The following is a 19,554-nucleotide window of genomic DNA, read 5'->3' as shown; positions in this document are numbered from 1 at the left end:
GTACAAGATATGCAGTAGGGGAATTACATTTAAAAAAATCTCTTTTTTTGGAGGTTTTTGCTATGTATATATTTTTGACTGCTGAAAATACTTTCAATTTACCCCCTTTTTATATTTTCCACTTTTGTTTAAGCTTTTTCTAGCAAGCTCTTTGCATACTCAACAGGTTTTTCCCTTCTTCTCTCATGATGGTGGTTCAGACGTCACAAAGATTTTATATATTTTCTTGTTCTTTCCTCTTCACTTCTGATGCAATTATCAGTCTCATAGTATATTGAAAAAAACACCCTCACCTTTTATCTATTTTCTCTTGCAGACATATTCATAGAGATTTATGTACTTCACAAAAAAAGCTAGCAGACCACAAGTTCTCCTCCCCTGAAATTAACCTAGAAACCATCCCAAAATCCAGATTTCTTTCTGGTGATGTAATTTTAAGTGCTAAAATGTCTGTCTGTTATGTTGACAAGCTTTTGTTAGAACACCTCTGATACTAGGAATAACATAGGGACTAGGCAAATAGGAATTCTGAACCTGCAGAAAAATATCATTTTATCATAGGAAAAATAGCCTTTTCTTTTAACCCTAAGAGGTCTTAAGATATCGTGCCTTAAATTTACATGTTATTCTACACATGAAAGTAACTTTAGATATGCTCTAGAGCTTTATTTTACTGAAAGTTTGATTCCCTTCTCCTTTTTTTTCCTCATGGGTAGAGGCACAGATAGATTTACTTCAGGAGTTTAAATTCCTAAGGCATGAAAAGTTCCAAAACTATTTCGAAAAGCAATCCCTCCAAACATCGTTGTGCCTATATTTTGAGGGAGAAAACTGTACACTGTAGGCTTCTGTAATGAAAATATGTTTCTGGCACTCTTGCTATACTTTGTGTAATACATGAGTGGCAAAGCTCTCTGTGAGCTCTGAAGTTGTCATGGAATAACTGTACCCTCATCCCTTCCTTGGCCTGTCTTCAGCTCTCTTTTCATGTCAGGCTTTCTGACTTCACCTATCCTGGGGAGAGGCAGAATTCACAATTCTCCTGTAATTATGCTGGGTTCTGGGACACTGTTTGTGTCTGCAGTAGCTGCATTAACCCAGACAGTCTGAATGGATTTGCAACTTCTCTTTCAGGAAGTGTGAGAATACTCCATTTCCTTAACAATAGAATGCTAACTAACCATTTAAGCTTAAATACCTAAATTTAAATATTTCAAATAAATGGATTTGAAAATAGCAGTCTATATGCATATCTGTCCTGCTTCAGGCTTTCCCATGAATTAATAGTAGTGTAACCCAACTTAGTTTCTCTGTAAACTATAGCAACAGGTTGCATCCCAGCCTGCTCAGACATAAATCTTGTCCTGGAACATCTCTTGATCTTTCTTATGTTTTTTTTTTCCTATGTCTGCTTGGGTTTTCAACATTTTTTATGAGATGCATTTTCAGACTAGCTGTAGAATTGTTAGAATCTCCTGGGCCACCAGGATGGACATTAATGTTTTGTTAATGTAACTTTCTTCTAAGAGGCACTCCCTTGTCAAACATTTTCTGCCTGTTGTTTTTTCCCCTAAAGCCTACTTACTGAATTCACCTAATTCAAGACCAATAGCCAAGTCAACATATTGTATTCATAAATTATTACAGAGCAGCTCATCACAGCAGCTGCCTGCAGATCCAACTTTTGAAGCACGCTGTCTTGACTTATGTATCAGGGAGTCGATATGTCTTTCCCACTGGAGAGAACTTTGGCACTCTGATAATGTATATAACCTCTATTTATATTTATCAGTTATATTTTGACAACATTGATTTTAAGGGTCTTCAATAGCGCTAAAATGTTTCACCAACATGAGCTTAGCAATACAGAGTACTGTATGAAATGTCCTCCCTTGGATCAGTAGTGTACCAACACTTGCCTTTAGTGTCAACAAAGTAAATAGTCCTCTTGATGGTACAGTGCAAAGCTTTAATTGATTTTTCCTGTTCTAAAAATTCAACTACCTTTGTACCCCCCCAGATTGTTGAGTCTGATGTAACATAAGAGTCATGGTCTATACTTGGATGGAAAAATTTTACATAGTAATATCAGAGCTCTTCTCTGAGCCAGTAAAGAAAAGGTTTCCCAGCAACAGCAACATCGTAGAGGTACTACCAGATAAAACATAAAATCACAGCCCTGAGCAATTACTATCATCAAGCATCCCCTAACACTCAACACAAGACTGAAGGTGTTAGCTCTATTTTCCTGGCCAGATTCCCCTGCAGCTTCCCTTTCTCTTAAAGTTCCAGCTCTTGGTCTCCTGTGTGCAGTTAAAAACTGCCGGTTTCCAGCTGGGGCTACGGAAAAGGGGAATTGTGCAGAAGATATTTATACATTTGGGTGAGCAAAGAAAAAAAAACACACTTTTGAAGTTAAGGCATTATTCGACTTGGAAATGGCAAATGGCTGTGATCAGCACCTCAATTAACTCCTCTGCCTAATGTTGACTCCTTTTCAGCAACTCCACTTTTTCTTCCTTCTTTAGAGTACAAAACAAAAAAAGGAGAAGTGATATGAATATGGTAATATTTATCAGTTTTGAAAGGAGGCTTTTTATTTCAGAGTGTTTGCAGTAGCATTGAATAGCTTTGTGTCTACTGCCACATTTTCCTTTGTCTTTCTTAGCTCTGCACTCTACTCTGTGCCATGATTTAGGTATTTTCTGACAACAGAACTCAGTTTAGAGCAGCAAGCCTCAGAAACTAAGTGAAAGTGAATCTTGGGCAAAGGGTTAAACTGAGTCTCAGCTGTTGTGTAAATGAGAAAGAAAATTTTCCATCCAAACATGCATTAATAGTCATGTCATATATACTCTATTTTATTCATATTTTGGATGGTCTAACAGATACTATGTGAGCTTTGTCCAAAAGTCACCTCACTGTCTAATTAATGTATAACTCATATTTTAACACCTGCAAAATTTGCAATCATATACATTTGTAGAAATAATGTCATATGAACTTTTCAGATCAATGAACTGTCCAGTATTTATTTGCCCTGTATTTATCATAAACTGAAACATATTTCTGATTAGACATGGGTGATCTGTTCTGGTAGAAGTGCTAAATAATAATGATCATACATTTTGCAAGTGCAAGTACTTGTATGTGCAAATCTAGGTTTTTGCATGTTCTAATAAGGTGATTCTCAAATTTTGAAGCACATTCACGGATCTCTGAAAAATTTTACATTTTCAGGAGAACTTTGTTATTGAGTTATAAAATAATTACCCTTTTAAATGTTTATATACCTTAAAAATATAGTCAAAGGATTTCAGATTTATAAATCTTGTTAAATTAATGGAGTTGTAATAAAAAGCTAGTACCTGTAAAAGTTTATAAGATATAAGCAGTTAATTAAAAAAGTATAGCAAAATAAGTTTGGAACTAGAATATCACATATTTGTTGTGTACCATCATCTTCAGAACTTTCAAAAGGATCACACTGAAGCCAATTAAAAAGACTAAGGAACAGAACAAATGGATGGATCACATAAGTCTTTTTTTGAAACTTAAAGTTTTCTTAATATTGCTCCAAAAATGCATCCAGAAAATAAATTAAGAAATAATTGCTTTGCCTTTGGAAAAGATCAACCTAATGAAAACATTTCATGTTTGCTCAAAATTTTCTTCAAAAATATTGAATGTAGTTGTGATCCTTTAAGAAAAATATATTGTTTTGTACTTAAGTATAAGAAAACAAAATAACTCCATAGACTGAAGAAGAAATTTGACTGGGGACGTTTTGTCCTGATAGAATAAGTTTTGTTGTATATTAATGGCTCTGGCCACTACTGCTTAACAGAAACCCAGTATAGACAAAAGAGTGGGAAAAAGATGGTTACTTGCTGGGAGTGAGAGCTCACTTTTGCCCACCAATGTTACTCTGCAGTGTGAAAGTATAAAAAACCTCTGCAGTGCTAAATATGATTATTATTAAATACTGTTACTGTTTCCAGCAAATGATTTCAGTAAGAAAGACTCAGGCTTTTAGGAGTGCAAGTTTTTCACACTGCTGTAGAAATACTACAATAGATTTTACACCAACCACTTGCAGTTTTGATTTTGCTCGAATTAGGCAAATGTTTGTGATATGGCAGAAATGTGTATAAGCAAGAAAAAAAACCCAACCCAACAACATTCAGGATGGGAGCAGGGAGTTTACAACTTCTCCAAATTAAAATATTTTAAATATCTTAATAAAGAGAAACCTAAAGCAACATATTCATTAACTAAAACTGATAAGCTTTTACTTTGTGCTTCTGTGATTACACTCGGAGAGTAACTTGTGAATCAGGCTCTAATGACAATGTGTTAGTTATGCTAAATACACACCCTATTTTGTAAGGTAGCTAAGGAAGCAGTGGGAGAAAAAAAAATAATATTTTGCATTAATTATGTTAATCACTGCCAAGGGACTAAAAATAATTAATTAGGGGATCATTTAAATTAGATGTTCTGATAATTTCGCAGCCTGATTTTTTCTAGATGCAGAGAACCCATAAATCAAGTTTAGACAAAGAAGTCATTCACTACTGTTAATAACAATACCAAAAGTAACACAACAAGAGGGAACAAACTGAGCTATTATTCCTTTGGTGTTTGACAGCAATTTAAATTTAAGAAAACAAATATCGAAATACCTTAATACTTATTATGAAACATACAGGATAGTCATAGAGAACAATTAAATAGTTAAAAAGATGTTGCTCATTGCTGAACACTTATGCTACATTTGATCATGAAGTTGTTAGCTTTTTGGATATTAGGTGCAAAAAGTGCAAAGAATATTTAGTTAACTGTTACAGTACCACATTACAAAAAGTATTTTCTAGGCCACAAAGGCCACTGCTGATACCATTTATATTAAGATAAATATATACACAAAATAGTTTTTCAGTCTCCACAGATATAGGTATATATATATCTGTTTCTATGTCAAACTTGCAAAATCATGATGAAAATTATCTAGGCCACAGAATCTCAGGATGATAACAACAATGGAAGGGAAGAAGCCCACAGAGGAGAGCTTGTTCTCCTTTTTATAAATTACTCACCCAGAGCAAATGGAGGAATGAAATTCTGCAAGGCCGCTCTGTATTATGGTGATGAAAATACAGTCTTGAGCAGGGAGGATCAGTGTTCAGTTACCAGTCCTCTCTGGGAAAAACTGTTTCTGTCTAGAGACCATGAATAGAAACCTGGAACAGGATTTATTTATTTGCTTGCTTCCTTGCTGTGTTTGTAGGCAAAGAAGGCAAGGTATAAAACCTGCTTCTTTTTTTTTTTTTTTTTTTTGTGCCTTAGAAATTCCTGCAATTTTAAGCAGCCTTCCTAACTTTTGTGGAGCAGTTAAGACACTTCAAGGCATATTTGACTACCTTAGAGATTAGTTAATGGACTTCAGGCACTGGATCTTCATAAATGTATTGTGTGTCAACCTTTCCAAACTAACCAAGCCAAAAAATGGTTCTTCAGAAGTCTGTCTAAACTGCTTTTCCCCTTTATAACTAGATTAATTCTCACAAACTCTTCTGTTATCATAAACCAATCTTCCATTGGCATTTTTCTCATGTACAACATTTCTGTAAAAACACTGTTTTGGAAAATATTATCTATCTTCTCAGTTTTCTTTATACTTTACAAACAAAGCCACCACTTCAACTGTTTTTTAGTTGCAATTCAGCTCTCAAAATCTGAGTCGCAATGATGAAGTCTTTGCTATGCTCTTCACAGACAAAAGATCCCAACCAACAAACAAACAAACCAATCAACCATCACCATCAACAGAAAACCAACACCCAGAAAAGAGAAAAGAAAATAACTATCCAATTGAAGTAAACTTCAGTGTTAAAATGATCTAAATCCACAAAATAATATGTAGTTTTCTTCTAGTTTTTAAAGCAGCTCACTTCAGCTAATACTTTTTTACATTTGCTGTCACTGTGTATTCTAATAAATGAGTTTACTAGTTTATAAAATTGTTACATTTCAATTATATTGACAGAAAACATATCTCAAATTCATATTTAGCATAGAATACTAGAGGTATCCAGCCAGGGACCAGAAACCATTGCATGTGAGCTGTGCACTTAGTCAAAATAACTTCAAAGAAATCTAATACTGTCACATTAAATCCAGAATCAGAAAAATGTTACGCAAAATTGCAGTTTCATAAAATTCTTTAACAGCTAAAAGTCATTCTATCAATTCCTTTAAAGCTTTTTCACATCTACAGTTTGACCTCTGTAAAGACCAAGTAAGGACTGCATGATGCTAGCAGCAAATGAGCTGCTTCAAAGGGGCTGAATGCATCTTCTCAGGAGACACCTATGTCTCTGTGGAGCTGCATCAACTTTCAGACAACTCACTGCAGACACATAAGCTTTCCAGATCAATACCTGTGCATGTGCTGTTCAGTGACATGCAGAGACATCTGAGCTAGTTCATCAGCCAGTGGGTAGCTGAAGCAAAATAGCCTGGTTGTTCTGGTGAACAGGCTAACAGGTTCTTCTAGGGGCATCCAGCATCTTGATTGTTGGAAGATTGTAACTGCACAGATCCAGTTGTAAGACCTGTTCCAAAGGCTGAACTAAAACCCAGGTGAAGCCGATAGGGTCCTTCTCATTGGCTTCAGTGGGCTTTTGATCAGCCCTTCCTCCCTGCCCAAGGGATGAATTGGTCTCCAAACACCCAAAACGTGACAACAGCTGTTTTTTTTTCATGCAACACTCAGTCTGAATTGTTATCTTGAGAAGTCACACGAGAGTTAGTGCAATTTAGAAGAAATTTACTACATTAGCTATACATGACTATTTGCTCTCTCTCAAAAGAATTAGGCATTACAGGCTGCAATGAGTGGTTTTGAATTGCTTAAGGGTTTTTTTTATGATTTCTTTGTCTATGCAAAGATATAGGTCATATCAAAGTACTGATTGGATATGACAGTGGACATGTCAGCAAGAAAAAAGGTATGAGGAAAGGTTATATTTGGCTCAGTTCAACTTCATTCATACATGAAGAGATTATTATAAACTGTAAAACACTTAGAATAGGAAAAATGTATTTTAATAAAAAAATATGGATACAGTTCATCTGCGGAAGCCAAACCTTCTGTTTATGTAGATGTGAGCTACAAGGGAGCTTTGGACACTAAACGTGATGAATCCACTCTTGTTCTCTAGGGCGTAAGTGGTGGTTTTGGTGATGAACAAGATCCCTGGCTATCAAAACTGGTTGCTCTGCCAGGTAACTGCAAGAAAAGTGTTAATTTTACAAATGTCAGCATATCATGATCATTTCAGAGGATGAGAGACTCCCTCAAAGAACCCAAATCAGATCTAAACCCTTTCTTGATCAAAGTCTCCAGCAGAACTAATAATGGGAAGAAAATTCCTAAAGTGAAATAAAAATGCCTCTGAGTCATTTCAGAGGAGTTGTTTTATTTCACTAATTGGGGGTGGTACCTCTGTTTCCCAACTTACAAAATCCAGACAGAGCCATGCCCCTGTAAAAAAAGGCTTCTCTGCTGTATTGACCTGATTTAGTTGCACTCATACTCCTTTCTAGGTGCTTTCTGTTGGGCTTTTTCTGCCTGTCACTGGACGTACTGTGCAGTCATGTACTATGCAGTGGGGAAAACAAAATGGCCCATAATACCTCAGACAGCAACTCATTTTTCTGCAGAGGTTTCTTTTGGTAAGAGCTAAGCAGTGTGTCATCTCTGAACCAAAACACTGCCTGCTGCTTCTTGAGGCTTCAATATGAATCTTTTGGAATCCAAAGCTGTGAGAAAACCAGTAAGATATGTCTACAGCAGGTTGAAGAGGGAGTCCAAGCCAACAGATTTGTAGGTTTAAACACTCATGTATTTGAATAAGCTTCCAATATGTGGCTGGTTGAGTAACTCTGGAGGTATCTGCTGGTATGTTGCCTTAATTTAGCCTAATTAGCAGGCCAGTTTCAGATTAATCTTTTAGCAACATATCTGATCATGTTAAAGAGGAAATGATTACTTTTGAAACAGTTGCAAATGATCTCTTCTAAGTGGATATAAGCTCTTTATCATGATTTCTGGAAATTTATTATGTCTTTATTTAATCTTATAATGCCATCAGTGCAGCATGGAAACTTTTGAAATGGCACACGTAAGTAACCAAGAAACCCATGCAACTAGATTTAGGTTGTGTTAAGCTTCTCCTTAGAGACTTTACTGGTTTTCAAGATTCTTAGAAACACAGAAGCGTGAGAGAGGCAGAACATTCAATATACCAAGAAGCATAAAATTTGGCTACTTACCTCTAGTAGTGGATGCCAGTGAGTTATTGGTTTACGTGGGTAAGCCAACATTTCATTCCAGTGATCTCTTCCAAGCCCTTCAGCATCAATTCCTGTCCGACATACCCCAATGACCTCATTGTGCCCTACTCTGAGAATTGAAGAAAGGCAAACTTTTAAAAAATAAAAACAGTTTTAGTAACCTCTGATGTAATTCAGTGTACTGGTTTAGTGCAGCACAGAATACATGGCCAAAGTTTCCACATTATTTATCACAGATATTAGTTTTAGCAGTAGCATAGTAATATTATGGTCTACAATGGTAGCATCAAAAACCTCCTGCCACTATGTGCTTCTAGAAGCTATAAAAATTGCAACAAAGACTTAACCTTTGCCATTAAAATGTTACAACCCAAAGAACACAAGGAGAGAAAAGGAGCATAATGCACCAAATGATCTAGAAGGAAAGTATGCTGAAATTTTGTCAAGAGGAAGGTAAAAGAATGTGCAGAATACATTTCCTGCTTCAAATCCTTCAGTCGTTATTTCACACTCTATTTCACAGGTCTTACTATTGTCATCATTGGAACTTCAGTCAGAATTGTGAAAGGCAAGAGGCACTGCCATGACAGGCTATGCCTTGATACTTCATACTGCTAGCAGTGCCATAGACTTGTTGAGGAATTCCAGAAAATAATTTCTGTACCTTGCCCATATGTAAGCTAGAATGTTTCCTAACTTTCTCTTACCAAATGCTTTGAAAGGAGCAGCTGAAGAGACTGAAAGTGTGCAGGCTGCTGTTCTTTTCTCTTCCCAACGGCACCATAGTGCCCTTTCACATCTGACTGAGAAAGTCTTCCTAACAGAAGTTGGAGGACAATCAGAAATCTAATGGCAAGGAAAAGCAATCTGAAGGTCTGTGTTACTAAATTTGACTTTCCTTGTTTATTTGCCCTGTAATCTCAAGAGCTCACTACTAATAGCACTTGAATGAAGCAGACTTGGCTGGGGCTTGATTCTGTCACTCATTGTCTAGTTTAACCTGCAGTCCCTGAACATCCCTAAGTAGGAGTCTCTTCCTGAAGAGTTCTCAGTGAGGACATAGATAATTGAGGCTCAGATGTTTTATCAACCAGGGCTGAACCCAAAGGTTACAAAGCTTCTCTATTGATTCAAATGAAGAACTAATTATTACTTAATTTGATGAGGCAATTAACATCTAATTCTATTTTAGTAATTTATTTTTTAGTTTAAATATCTGCCATTTAAATAGAAATTAGAGGTGTGAGAGACTTTTTTAAACTGGAAGACATATCTGATTTATAAAGATTTTACATAGTCCAGCCACCAGATGGGGAAAGAAACGTATGCCAAGGCTAGTGGCCCATAAGAAGATTATGCCATGTTTCTTCTGCATCACATTTATTTATGAGATAGATAAAATGGCATGAGCTCTAAAAGGTGTGGAAGCTTTAAACTTTTACTTCCTTTTAAAGCAAAAAACCCAAAGGCTTTATCTTTTGTGACACTAAACCTGCTTTAAAGTTCAAGGAGATGGAATTCAGTTGTTTGCAATGATCAGTTGCTTGCAATAATCTTATCACTGAAGATTAATGGTAAGAAAGCAAACTGCGCTTACCGATCATAATCCATCACTGCAATGGAGAGGCTGACCTGGTCCACATTCTCTGGAGGGATATCAAAGATGATGGCCTCATTATAAACGGGATTGAGCGTGTTCTTCTTTGTGGTAGTTTTCCGCTTTTTCAGTCTTCGCCCCTCACACATCAGTGACACTTTGACATATGGATCTGAGCAGCACACAATCAGTTGCATGCATTTGGACTCAAAGTCATTCAAATATGTAGTATAAAAGCAACCTTTTTTTTTTGTAGTAATGTCATATCAATAAAACAATGCAAAGAAAAAACATAGGCATTCTGAATAAAACATAGTGACTGCCAGGCCAAAGACAGACAGTAAATCTGAACAGTGCCTATACCCATTCTCCTGCTACTTCCATTTCACAACAATGTTAAAACATACAAAACCCAAGGAGTTCCTATTTGTCCCCTTCTTGGCTGCCTTCTTATTAAAAAAAAGTAGATTCACCTGATGCGCCAGTTATGTCCATTGCTTTGAGATTCCTACATTTGATGACAGTTAATGTCATTCTCCCGGCAGTAGGCAAATAACAAAGGGAAAACATTATCTCACCCAAATCTATGCTCTCCTGAAAAAGAAAATAAATTATTAGCAATCGGACCATAATGCCAACAATTCAGTTCAGATCACGCAGAATCTTAGAATTTCTTTTTTAACATGAAGAGACTTGTTTGCAGCCCCAGTTGCTTCTGAGGAAGTCACAACCAACGTCCAGAAATTATTTCTATAAAATACAGAAAGGGTGCCAACAGGATAATATTTTAGTGACAGAATTTAGAATTACTAAATAGAGAAATTATTAAAAAGCAGAACCAAAACTTTCTGATTGCTCATATGTTTGTGTTCTATTCACATAAATGAAAAGGTACTGAATGTGGAATGTCAATTTCTGCTCTTGAAAAGACTCAAACTCCATTATTTCCAAAATAAATAAATTTGGTGGGATATTTAGATCACACACATTTACATGACTTTTAGCCACTGGAATTTATGTAGGAGATATATTCCTGCACATATGTATGTGTATCGAAAGTTTATCCTAAGTGCTTTGAAAAGATGAATGTGCTGGTAAAAGCTGCTAGTTTTATAGCTCTTACTGTGCTTTAAGTGGTTATGTTCTTGAAGAAAAGCAAAATAAAGAAGTAGCGCCTACAATTTCCCTGGCCCAACAGCAAATTTTTGGAAGATAAGATATTTGAAAAGATGGATAAGGTCCATATGGATCTGGATAATCCTCACAAAAGAGATAGTTTCTATGTTGAGACAATGTGCTGCACGAATTCATATAATATTGTGTTGCTGCACAATTCAGATGCTGCAACATTTGAGAAATGTAATCTAAGAGAGGTTCCATCGGTTCTTATTTTTTTTCTCACAGTTATATAATTATCCTAATACTACAAAAGTTTACTTGTTGAGTTGCTAGTTCTGTTCTAAATTGTTCCTTTTAAATATACCCCCAAAGAAAAGAAAGTAGCATATTAAAAACAACTCAAGATTTCTAAATATGAGCTTACAAGGCGCATGTAAGGAAGTCACTTCTGTATGGCAGCCACTCCCATGCTTGTGATCGCAAAGGACTTTTTCTGACCTACTACTAAAAGGCTTATTTTTAATATCTCATCTCCAATATTTTATCTGTTAAAACTATAGCTATCCTGAGAGTACAAATTTGCTTGAAAACTGCTGTATTTATGGTTCAGCTGCTCTAACATCAGAAGGCAAGCGTGATAAGTCCTTAAATGATACATAATGATTGCTGTGTAGATGACAAATGTATTACTTACAGTTATGAGACAGACTAGGACTTACTCCTCACATTTTTATCTGCTTATTTGAATATTTTTATTGACTTTCTTTGGCTTAATATTCTGTCTAAATTAAAATAAGCACTTCAGATCTTTCTTAAGTAAAGCTGAACTTAATCACATGCTTCAGGGAGGTTTTGTTGTTTGTTTATTTAGGGTTTATTTTTGTCATTTGTTCGAGTTTTTTGTTTGTTTTTTTCCCTGCTTTGCAGTCTTTAGATTGAAGAATGCAGTCTTAGAATAGCTTTGAATTCTCCGTTGCACTGTTAATGAAATATTGACTTTTGTGTAGCTTGGTCAACTCCCATGTTCAGTCATTTTTCTAGGACTCTGTTCTGAGAATTAGTAGATTGATAAGCATGTGAACATGTACTGTGGGCAAATTTCATGCTTGTCAGGGTTTCAGGATTTCAGATTGCTCAGGATTTCAAAATTATTTAGTTCATTCAGTCCACATAGGGTAAATACAGCTATTTGACATCTCCTTAGCTCAAGTCCCCTACATTGCCACACACAACAGAGTTTTGTGCCACAGAGTACGTTAATAAATTCAATTTTCTATTTCAGAAAATATAAATAAAACTTGAAAAAATTAAGTGTAGTTCTTTTCACTCATTTGTTAAAGCTGCAAGTGCTCTCTTATATTTTGTCATATCTGAAATCTGTTTCAAGCACAGCTTCTCTTATGAGCATTACTTTCTGAATTCAGAGTCTGATTGTTGTTCTTCATACCCATATGCCAAAGAGATCTCATTTTATTGTTTGAAAAGGAAATATAGTTCCCCCACATCCAGTGTTTCAAAGCTTAAGGTCTATGTCGAGAAAGGTGATGAAGATGGGCTGGATCATAAAACACAGTGGGCAGCTCATGAAAAGGACTAATTCTTCGTTTTTCAGAAAAATTACTTATATAAGTGAATAGAGAAAAAATTATTTTTGCAAGATGTGAGCATGAACTTGAGTATTCTATTATTTCTTTCTCAAGAGAAATTGGGTAAACACTCAAAGGTTTGGGTGAGCTCAAATGATAAATGAGAATACAGGCAGAGCTATTTATCATCACTTATACACTTTAAAAGAAGCATTGTTCAAAAGACTTGCAAACTCTATATGGTGGTTACTCTACAATAGTTTTTTGAAAAGCAGAGAAAAGCATCAATGCTTAACAAAATGGCAAGCATTTGATGCTTATGCTCAGTCCTTTCTTTCCTTTCTGAACACTATGTACTGAAGACATATTGGAAAAGAGCTTGGAAAATCCCCTGCAATCAAATCTAGTGTTTCTGACTGTGCAATGAATAAGCAATATGCCTTAATGCAAAAAGAAATTCTTGGACAACAAATGTGGGGAATCTTTCCACTTTGCACAGCAGACTGCCCAAAGGGCAGATATACTGAAGTTTACCAAAGTTCTGTAACCTGTGTATTGACTACTCAGACTGACATGGTAAGGAATCATTTTAGGACTGGGAAAAAGCTCTCTATCACTCCACTGTTTATGCAGGCATTTTCTGACACCTAACACCTGGAAAAAAAAAAATGTGGCTTGTGCCCTGAAAGGTCTGATTTTCTTATTATGGAACAACAGTCATTTAGCTCTATCCACCATTTCAATAGACAAATTCTGCAATACACCAGAATAGACAGTATTTTAAATAAACATTCTTGTCTATATCAGAGATATTTGAGTCATTCATTGTGATTTCAATGGACTGTAAGTAAAATTAGTAGTTACCCTGCAGTAGTCTGTAGATACCATTTAACTCTTCTCCTGGTGGAGAGAACTGGCCATCACAGAATGCCATCACAGACTTGGATTTCCCATGGTCTTCAGATTGAGTTAAAACACATATTTGTTCAGAATCCTTCAAAGAACTCTGATATTTTTATCTTTTTAATTTGATTTGGTACTAGTTGTAGCATCTGATGTTTGCTGACAGTTTTGTAGAGAATGTCTTTCTGCTTAGTAAGGAGTAGAAATTCCAAGTACTTTCACTTATTTTCTACTTTTAGTATCTGCTGAAATTGGTTATGCTTGAGTGAACTGATTATATTCTATTAGGACCTCTACAAGTCATAGGGCAACTGGGGATTAAGGCATTAAAATGTATCATCAAAATAAATATTCTTTGTAAAACAATCACATAGGCTAAAGCCCAAGACTTACAAACTTTCAAATGTTGTTTTGAAGGCTTAAGATTAATATTATGCATATATATGATTGCATTAGAAACTGGGACGGGGATATTACCATTTCCCCCCATGCACTTTTTTGTTAACTTGATAACTACAGGCTTATTAATCTGGAGCTGAAAACATAGGTTCAGACATAAATAATGAACAAAGTAAGGTTCAGCCGTGAAACATCTCATGGCAGTCCTTCCCTGTCTACCACATTGTTTATAATGAGTAGCATTTTTAAATGCCCTGGATCCTTAAGAATTATTGATTTTAATTGAAATTTAAAAATATAATTTAATTACTTCAGAATCCCAGCACTCCAGCAAATTCACATTTTTCTCACTTTATAATATACTAGATAACTAAGTTCACACAAATCATCTGACAGGAACCATTGAATACAAGCAAATCTGAGGAAGCCAAGGCACAAGCTGCCCCCAACAATCATGTCTGCAATCATGTCTGCATTACAGTCCACCTCAAACAAAACACAACTCAGAAGACACAAGCCTAGACCAGGTGGTTGCCATTCATACAGATTTTTGACTATGCTTCACAGTGTCTTACATGTATCATATGTTCACCTAGAACCGTACCTTATTTAGGTTACTCACATGAAAATATCCCTCTTTTTTAGGCCTATTATGAGTCTTTATTTTTCTTCTTAAATTAAACTTAGATTTCAATTAACAGCTAACTTTACAGATGCTTGTAATAATTCCCCCCACTGACTTCCGATAACAGGTAAACCAGCATCAAGCATAGCTGCACTAATGAAAAAGGAAGCATTTGTTGGTACTGTACATTTCCTTCATTTATTTCCCTTTTGTGTAAACAAGCTGTCATACAGTACTAAGGAACTGGAATGGTGGCAAGCGCTATACCAGCTTCAGTTACTTTTATGTCTCTCAGTTCACCTTACTATCCAATCCATTTTCTGGTACAGCAATGCTAGAACAAAATAAAACAAAGAAAACAGTGATCTTAAAACGTGTATGCCAGCTATTGAGATGACCTTGGGTTTTCTTAGCTACAGAATACTGGTTCTTCAGGTAGATAGTGTAATTCTCATCCCACACAAGCAATCACACCTGGATGAATGTGCTAATAATTTTTTTCCATTAGGCTACCATGGGTCTGTCCACATTGCCTGCTTTATGTGCTCTTGGGAAATCAGGTGTTGGCAAAGTTAGATGAAAAAAAAGCCCTTATTTTATTATTTTTATTATCAGACCAAATGGAGAGCAGTGCTCTCATTTTCACATTTATGCCTCTAGAAGTAGTAGCATTTCTACAGAGGCTGTGATCCCTCTTCACAGTAAGTATATGTAGGGTAGTGATGCGAGGAGTAGTATGAAGCCCTTGTAGGAGAGCATCAATTAGGTTGACTGAGTTTTAGAACTGTTGCTGCTGGAGAAAGCTTTGCTGTCTTGCTATTCTAATTAACTTTCCCATTTGTTTCCATTAAATTCAACAGAAGAGACAACTTCTAGCTAGGAACCTCTGCAAATTCAGTGAGGATGTTAGACAGAGATCCTTCCATGCTCAGGGTAGTTTCTTCACCCATAATCCTGAACTGAACATGAAAAATTATTTATTGTCTATACTGACAGTGTAAGAACTTCGTAGTCTCTCTCCTATGCTCCAAGATCTTAACTCATTTCCTATGCTAGCAGAAATAAAAAGCTTATAGGGAGCTCATATTTGAAATAATGTGTCATTTTTGCACCATTTTTTGATCACAAATGAGCTCTAGGCCATGGTTTTTACTGATGTTTGTGTCTGTTTCTTTTCCCCTAGATTTTTAAGTTTTGGATTAAAAAAGTCTTAAAAGAGCAACTCTACAGATTCTTACAATGAGCTGTATAAATGTTACTAAAGAACTAAAGAATTTATACACTTTTATTATTATTAGTATGTCATTAATATCCATAGTTAAAATAAATATCTGTGTAATTAATACTGCATTAGAAATTAAATTCCCTCAGAAACATCCTTGTTGCTACTTTATGACTCAGATTATCATAATTCACAGTAAATATTTTAATTCTTAATCTCAATTTTAATATCCAAAAATACTTTCCTATTAATTCTAATTTAAATGGTGTTTCAAAAACTGATTGCATGTTACAGTAGTGTAGCAAAACTATTGAGGATGGCATGAATTTATTTTTTACTTGATTCCTAAACAATTAATTTGAAAAATTTTCTTTTAATTTTCCTGCTGCATTTTGAGTAAGTATCTTTACTAACTAATAATATTTTCTAGATATCAAAGAAGTTATTCAGGCATTTACATTCCTAGACTTTTAGCTGCTTCCTTTGGTCACAGAAAAAATTGCTTTTCTGTAGAGTATGCAAATGTAAAGAAAAATGCATTGGCAGAATTGGACCTTTAGATTACTTGAGTACTGCGGAAATATGATTTTCCTAAAGGAAAGATTTGTCTCTCTTTTTTTCTCTTGTTCTGTTTAGATACATACTGTACATATTCCTGCTTTCCAACAAAAACTACTGACCTCAGGTTTCAAGAATCAGAGTAAAATAAAACTTCATGATAAAAGTTGGGCATTGGATGGAAAGAAGAGGGAAACCTGTTCCCTCACACAGTTAGTTAAGAATGCATTCAGATGTTTCATGTTTTGAGATATAGCTTAAGAGTTAAAAGAATAATAGTAAAAAGCCATATATAAATCTACCAATCTGCCTGTTTTCTCATCTATGCATTTAGAATTTGACAGTATTTAAGCTATCACAGGAGCTATCGAAAGTTACCAGAACTGGAGAGCTAATTTAACCACCTTTCAAAGGGATTTTACTTTGGAAACCTTGCCCCCACAGCTAATATTTATCTTCCTCTCCTGTTATTCTTTGCATATCAAATGCAGATCTTTTTGTTCCTCCCAGCACCACTTACTGATTGAGCTGTTGTCCTGGGAAATGAATCAATGAAGTTTGTGTTTGTTCTTGCCTCTGTGGAAGACAGTGGAAGCAGTGGGGCCTGTTGCTCTATAATGACTGCATCCTCTGCTTGTGGAGGCCTAATGCTTGTTTTTGCCAATCAGACATTCTGATTGCTCTGGTTCATAGTTGCTGATTGCAGTCCTGATTGCATAGAGAGGGCTCCCTGAGACAGCATGCTGGGTCTAGCAAGCAGAATGCTCTCAGTAGCGCCTTGGGGAGCCTCCTGGATGTTTCTTTTGTCACTCCCTCTGTACATAACCATCTGTCTTGTGCACCAGGGAGGTAGTTTCATCTTGCCAGGCAGAAAGGAAGCCCATTCCTGCTTCAGAAGAGCTGAGAACAAAGGTACTTCTGTGAACTAACTGCAGCATCTACCAGCAAATAAACGAACCAAAATGTATGCGGCTTCATGGCATAAAGAAGCTGTTCTGAAGCAGCAATGCATTGACTGCAAAGAGACAATTTGCAGTGAGAAACTCAGAGAGCACTTAGGACAGTGAGAAACTCAGCACTCAGTCACATGTTGCACCTTTGCATAGCTGCCATGGTACTGCCTGGATGCAGAGATGTTAACTTCCCTTAAGGAAACCATTTTCTCATTTTCAAGGTAGACTGAAAGTACCAGTTTGCCTCTAGCAAAGCAGAATATTTAAATAATTTGTGCTTTCAAAAGAAAAGAAATGTTCAATAATAATACAAATCTTTCCTGCTTTCAGTAACTGGATAGAAACCTACTCTTTCTCCATTGTCTTTTCTAGTTATCACTCTGACATAAAGCAGTCCCAAAACTAATAAGCCTCAACATATTTCTGGAAAGACTGACCCAGAGTATTCACTCATCTACTCAGTAGCAGGTAATCATATGAAACCTTTATATCACTGTCCTTGAGTGGAAATTACAAATGCCAGTGACTCTTAGCTTTAAAAATGCTGTTCCCTCTATAGCGATGGTAAATGTTTGTATACTGACAAGTTTTTACTCTTCTACACCTCTTTAACATTGTGTTAAAGCTTTTATGTACACTTCCAGAAGCATCCATTCTGATGGACTAGGCTAACAAGTTAGGATGGCTAACTGTAGGGCATAGTCCACTACATTTCTGGTGATAAAACATTTCCTGATAGTGTTACTCTTTGAACACTAATAGGACAATCCTTATAATGCTGCCTCAGCATTTGGCTACCATAAGACATACCTTTTTCAGCTTTATGCCACTATTGCCTTACTCAGTGTACAGTCTAGTGTGCCATTTTTTGTCCACTTATGAAATAGTGAACTGTGGAGAAAACTAAGCAAAGATAATGCCTGTAATTGCTCTGGGTGAATTGCAGAGGTGGGCTTCATTCTTGTTTGGTCAGGAATTCAGAAGAATCTCCATCTATAACAGGTCAGATTACTTATCTGACATTCTACTCTGGCAAGTTTTGAGACAAATTAACTGAGACAAATGTTACTGTCCTGCTTATTAAAAAAGAGGTATTAAAGCACTTCTGTCTTTTCCAGCAATGCTATTTACTTGTATGCCAAGAGCTTTAGAAACAGCAATTACATATCATGGGCATCACATGCCGTGTGTGTCCTTACAAAACCTTCTTTTATATCCCACTTCACAAATGAGAAAGCTGTATCGGTGAAATGCCTGGTGTCAGAAAACTAGATAATAATCAAGTTCCATCTGTCTACATAAGATAATTCAAGAGGCTACAAATACATGACAGCTCCATGACTAACACCCTCAAAAGACTACTGTGGTGGAAATTGCTTTCATCTAAATTCTGGGCCCTATTTTTTTTTCCCCAGTTGCATAGTTTCCTACAACTGGTTCCACCAACAGAGCTCACAGATTTTTTAGGCAACGATTTTCAAGGCAGTCAATCATTTTTGAAGGTATAATGGGAAGTTAATAAACTTTTATAGCCAGAAAGTGTTATGATCACTGGAGATTTTGTCTAAACATTTTTACACCACTGAATATTTGCACTAGTGCTTGTTAACGATTCCAATACATGAGGTTTCTTTTTTCAATATTTTTTAAATATGTGGTATATTTTGACTGTAGCAAAACATCAGAAATGTATGCAAAACTCACAAGCCCTTTACAAAAGCAGAACCTAGGTATGTTGACTAAACAATCCATTTGATGCTGTTTGCCTCTAATGATATGACTTAATTATTATTAGTGCATTAAGCCTTACAGTATTCCAATGTACTGAACAACCTTCACAGGTGGTGCAAAGCTGCATCTTGAGGTTTTGTTTTTGTTTTTTTTTTTTTATTAATCAAAATAACAGAAGTAAATCATGGATTATTTAGTGAAAACTCATCCACCCATACATAAGAAAAATTTGGGGATATTAATATAATCAGCTATTTAGGATACCTTTTTCCACAACTGATTTTATACCAAATTTACCTTGATAATTTCACATTAAGAAATTAAGATCTTTTAGCACAACAGGCACATGCTATGTGGTATACAATAGTTGCAGGTTTTCGACATGTATAACAGAGAAACGATGATATGAATGAAAACTTAAAAGAAAAAAAAAATCAGACTAACAAAGATGAATCAATTCCAACAATTGAAAACGATATGGATAAAAATGAAGGTGTGTG

At 35.7% G+C, this 19,554-nt stretch overlaps 1 protein-coding gene across 1 annotated transcript in view; it reads right to left on the bottom strand.

The window, feature by feature from the left end:
* Positions 1 to 7,222: 7,222 nt before the first annotated feature.
* The window catches only part of SYT10 (synaptotagmin 10), a 34,675-nt gene continuing 22,343 nt past the window's right edge, over positions 7,223 to 19,554 (bottom strand). The window contains exons 4-7 of the mRNA XM_005144395.2: positions 10,432 to 10,552; positions 9,959 to 10,130; positions 8,341 to 8,470; positions 7,223 to 7,294 (exon numbers count right to left, since the gene is read on the bottom strand). Of these exons, the coding sequence (XP_005144452.1) occupies positions 7,223 to 7,294; positions 8,341 to 8,470; positions 9,959 to 10,130; positions 10,432 to 10,552 (495 nt within the window). The remainder of the gene's footprint in view (positions 7,295 to 8,340; positions 8,471 to 9,958; positions 10,131 to 10,431; positions 10,553 to 19,554) is intronic.

Source organism: Melopsittacus undulatus, chromosome 5 (assembly GCF_012275295.1).
Source record: "Melopsittacus undulatus isolate bMelUnd1 chromosome 5, bMelUnd1.mat.Z, whole genome shotgun sequence".
NCBI lineage: Eukaryota > Metazoa > Chordata > Aves > Psittaciformes > Psittaculidae > Melopsittacus > Melopsittacus undulatus.
This window is presented reverse-complemented; position numbering and strand designations above follow the sequence as displayed.